This window comes from Oryzias melastigma, linkage group LG22 (assembly GCF_002922805.2).
Source record: "Oryzias melastigma strain HK-1 linkage group LG22, ASM292280v2, whole genome shotgun sequence".
Taxonomy (NCBI): Eukaryota; Metazoa; Chordata; class Actinopteri; order Beloniformes; family Adrianichthyidae; genus Oryzias; species Oryzias melastigma.
The window spans coordinates 16,859,623-16,864,717 of record NC_050533.1 but is presented as its reverse complement, the minus strand read 5'-3'; the positions used below and the strand labels follow the sequence as shown (position 1 = coordinate 16,864,717).

Genomic DNA, 5,095 nt, shown 5'->3' with positions numbered 1-5,095 from the left:
GACTAAAGTGACAAGCGTTGTACATGCAGCTGACATCATTTTTGCAGACATTACTCTTATTAATGCTCTTGAGCAACTCATTCATGAGCAATACTTTGCATCCAAATATAAGGCGCACTTAAAAGCTGTTTTTTTCCTTTAAAAATTGTCCTTTTAATCCAAAGTGCTTTTATGCATTAATTATGGTTGTGCTTACTGTTGTCAAAGTGATTTGAGAGGTACGTGGGGCTCTGTCAAAATGTTATTGTGAATATGCTAACGAGGCTAATGTGTAGCGTGTCATACGTGTGTTTTTAATGTGTTACCAACAAGGTTGGGAGTTAGCGTAGTCAGAGTAACATTTGTTTTACCGCTATTAGTCTGGTTTTTTATGTGTTGGAAACAAGGTTAGAGGTTTGAGAATACAGTAACATGGCTAATGCTTTTAATGTGGCTAACATGTAGCATGTTAGTTCTAGAATTACTGTTAACAAACTCTGACTGACAGACTTATATCCAACTCTTTAGTCCTGTTTAATGCACCTTATGGTTTGGTGCACCTTATATATATATGTATGACCTAAATATGAACGTTTTTTTTAAGCCATAATTCAAAATATTATGCAATTCTCAATAACGATTCAATATGTAATCCAGACTTGCGATATGAAAATTCATTTTGGAATTAAGAATTCAATATGCAAAATTACAATTCAATATGACAATTTTAAAAAAATAATAATAAAAAAAAAAACAAAATCAATTGCATTTTAATGGATTTTGATGTTACTTTTCACATGGCTATGCATTTTACAATTCCATTTGCCATTTGATAATTCATTTTTAAAATACATTTTGTATTGTGAAACAGTGGATGTTGTTGCGCTGTGGCGACCCCGAAAGGGATAAGCCGAAAGTGAACTACTACATTTTTAAAATACATTTTGTCATTTACTATAATACAAAATTACATTTCAATACATGGTTTATTTTAAAAGGCATTTTAAAGTAACTTAAAATCTATTGCATTTTAAAATGTCATGCTTTTGTTGTGTCAGAATTCAAAATAGATTGTAAAACAGCGCCTCCCAGTGTAAAGCCTTTTCAGTTCCACACATAGACTCTATAAGAATAACTGGACTGAGCAAGCCCCCTCTACTTCCGTGTTCCATATAGGAAATACCACTGGGTTCCAAAAAGGCCAAAGTCCCATTGACTTACATTGAGAAACAGACAGTTATTTCTAGGGGTGTAACAGATCACGGATGATCCGTTACACCCCTAGTTATTTCTCAGTCATTTTATATGTCAGAATAATCATTCTTCCTCTGCTGCTTTCTGCTTAACTTCTTTTTTCTAATTCTGATTTTTTTTAAAGATTTTTTTCCATTATCACAAGTTATTAGAGTTATAAATTGACCAATCAGATGGCTCAATAGACGTTTGTGGGTCTGACGTCGAACGTCTGGGGCGTTTGATTGACAGATGACGGGTAGCCAATGGGAGCAGACTACATCAATGGGTCCGTGAAGACCTTTTAACACCTATTTTACAATTCAACAATGTACCAATCATTGTCCTACTGTTGTTTTCCTCAATGGAATGTACCGATGCAGCAGTTTGAAACAACAAGAGGAGCATGCTGTCGACATTTTTAGATGAGGATTTACTCTGTAGAAATAGATTTCACTCTGAGGTTATGTGCTTTGGACTTTTTTGTCTGTTTAACGGATTCTGGTCTGTTCTTAATAAATCTCTTGCTCATTTTTGCTAAATATCATATTCACAAATGTAAATTTTCTGGTTTCATTGTACTATTTTCTGAGTTTAATTTGTATATTAATAGTAACTGAAAATCTATTCTTTGTTTTATTTTGTATAGAAAAGTTAATTTAATTGCATGATTAATTGTGAATATCTGTAAATTGAAAAAATGTGCAATAAAGTTTGCAACAAAAAAGAGAATGTGTTATCTACTAATGAATTAGCTTCTGTGTTTGTGATTATTACTGTTTTTTTCTAATCTGTTAGCACAAAGCTAACAAAAACAAAAGCAATGAAACATATTTTCAAAGTTTCTATTGGGATAAAAAGAGCCGGTGAGGAAACCAAATAAGAGCATTCTACAATTCTACATCAGAGAACAATAAAGCTGCTGTCTACAGACAAAACCGGGAGTCTTCATCCAAATATGGATTTATTAAGAGAGTCCATCTCATGTAGCAGAAGCTGCTCTGTGTCTAACATGCAGCGACAGAATGTTTCACACGCAGATAATAAAGTTACACACACGGTGGATTCACGTTTATTATACTATTTAGAAAACACCAGTTTTAGGACGATTTTGATATTTAATCCTGCTTTATTTATCCAACCCACATTTAGAGTCGGGAACAGCACCCCCATGACTATTTAAAAAGCAATTGATCTTATTTTGGTTGAATATTTTATTTTTAAAGTTCTCATATTGAATTGTTATTTTCATACTGAATTCTAAATTGTAAAATTAATTTTCAAATTGAATTGTCAGTTGAGGAATGCATAATACTTTGAATTAGGGCTGGGAAAACACTTCCATCCCTAAATTCAAAGACAGATCATTGATTGATGTAATAGAGCAGAAAATCCATGTACTACTGGTACCTGCAGATTGCAGAGCAGCCACTAAGCTTCCTGCTGCCACTCCTCCTCCGTTAGCAGCGGCAGCAGAAGACATCATCCCTGCGGCGAAGGAGCCAGCTGCAACTCCTCCTGAGGTGAAACCGATGGCGCCCAGGGCAACAGGCGCCAATGCAACGGCCCCCACTGCACATGAGAGAAATGTGAGGTATATTCAACTGGGATTGCCATTAATTGGTGGGGCTTTACTTTAGAAAAACTTGATCAAATAAGTTCAAATGTCTTTGAAAATCTTACCAGCTCCGGCTGCTACAGCGACAACTTTTCCTAAAATAAAACACAGTAGCAATCATTAAGTCAACACCCAAACAAAAACTTTAAGACATAAAATAAATAAATAAATACACAAAATGCCTGCCAAAGCTCTCGAGAAAACAACTTAATAACAATCAACATGAAATAACCACAACAGCTTTCTCCACTTTTCCTTATTTGGAGATCAATGATTAGTTTGTTGGAAACATAAACCTAAAAAACAAAAAAATCAACACTAACTGATCAATGATCCTCCTAAAAATGACATAAATTCCTTGTTAAACTATAAAATATATCCAACCACTCAGTCAGACATTAAAGATAGTATAAAAAATGTCATATTTCATAACTAACAATTTATAAAGTACACAGTAAAAGTACACAAATCTGAGTCAAGATACTAGAACAAAAATATATTAGAGTATCCAAGAAATTATGCAACATTGAGTGCATATTATGTTTGAAAACGCCATTTTTACTAGCAAATAAATCAAAATCTACTGTATGCAGTAAAACTACACTGATCTGTTTGAGGAGATAGGAGAGGAAGTAAATAGTCCAGGTGTGGAGTTATGAACCAAAGGAGTTTTTTAAACCTCAATGTTGAAGTCATGAAGAGAAAAAAGTATAAGGATGTTAAAAAAAGCAAGTTTCTAGCCCATTCCTGTGGAGAGTTATGGTTCTGTAAAGAAATGACCGCAATGCGTAATTCCGCCACTAGGGGGAGTAAAGGAGAAGCAACCAACGCAGAAAAAGATTTTTGGAGTTTGAGTTTACTATCAGGACTGCCGCAATGTCAGATTTAAGATATTCACTGTGTTTAAATTAAATAAACCATTAAGAATAAAAAGTGAAATCCATTTGATTTCAAATCCTTTGGCCTCTGTGAATAAATGAGTGATAAGGCTACTAGGTTGTTTACTGAATTATTTTCAACTGAGAAAACAACAAAACAATAACAAATCAACAGATAAGAAGTTGACCATAGGTTGTTTTGCTATTATGTTTCTGGTCCGGCCCACTAGAGATCAGACGAGATGAATGCGGCCCCTGAACCAAAATGAGTTCCACACTCCTGGGTTATACATTCAAAAATAATAAAGAAAAACCTCTGGAGTAAAAGTGCGCTGCTTTGTGAGGAGATAGGGCTGTAAAACCCAAAGTTTGAGCAATCGAAACTGTTAATGTAATTATCCCCAAATCCTGCATTTATCATGAAGAGATGATTTGACTAAGAAAGAAAAGCAAACGTCGCCTCACGTTTGCCTCCTTATCCAACTTTATTCTACCCAAGACATTTTACAAATTTAAATTGTATTTTCAGGAGAGGAACCGTTCTTCTTAAAGAAAAACACTGGCGTTTTTTTTATCTTACTTTTAGCAGACACGACTTTTTTAGTTTTCTGTCCAAAACATATGTTCAATAAAAAGATAAATGAAACCAAAGCTCCTCACCAGCAATCATGGTTTCCTCCTCTGTTGAAAGCGTTTATGGTTGAAAAGGTTTAAAGGTTGTTTTTTGTTGTCCAGCTGCTGCGCAGGCGCAGTGGGCTTTGAGAGGAAATTCAAATTGATGATTACGTTTCTCTTTATTTTTAAAACTTTATAGTAAACGTCATTTTCAGTAAGCTGTTAATATAATTGTACATCTCTACAGACATGTAAATAATGTATAACATAATAAAAGGAAGTGCCAGGAGTAGGAGCAAACGAAGCAAACAATAAAATCTATTGTTATAAAACACAAACACTTAGCATCAGGGTAAACAAACACTGTTCGTACATTCAACACAATGATCATTTTAGGACATTTGAACGATAAAGATTTACAAAGTGCTTTTCAGTATAAACAAAGAAATCAAACAACTGTCAGAAACAGAAGTAAAAAAATAAATAAATTACAAATTATCTGTAAATACACCTAAGACAACCAACCAAAAATACATATTAAGGCAAAAATACACTCAATCATGTGCAAGGATGGGGGTAGTCATTTCTACAACCTGAAAATAGACCCCCCCCGACACAGTTTTGTAGCAGGTTTCTGGAACTCACAGAAGGTTTGACCTGAGGATCCAACGCATTGAAATATAAACTATTATTCTATAAAAAATGGCTGGTTTATCCTTGAAGAACAGCTAAATAGCATCTGCATAGATTTGAGATAAAAACTAAGTTTCAC

The 5,095-nt window shown here is 34.2% G+C and overlaps 1 protein-coding gene across 1 annotated transcript in view; it reads right to left on the bottom strand.

The window, feature by feature from the left end:
- The window catches only part of LOC112144874 (interferon alpha-inducible protein 27-like protein 2A), a gene marked incomplete at its 5' end in the record, with an annotated part of 6,039 nt that extends 3,114 nt beyond the window's left edge, over nt 1-2,925 (bottom strand). The window contains 2 exon segments of the mRNA XM_024269721.2: nt 2,623-2,784; nt 2,896-2,925. Coding sequence (XP_024125489.1) covers nt 2,623-2,784; nt 2,896-2,925 — 192 coding nt within the window.
- Nucleotides 2,926-5,095: the final 2,170 nt, after the last annotated feature.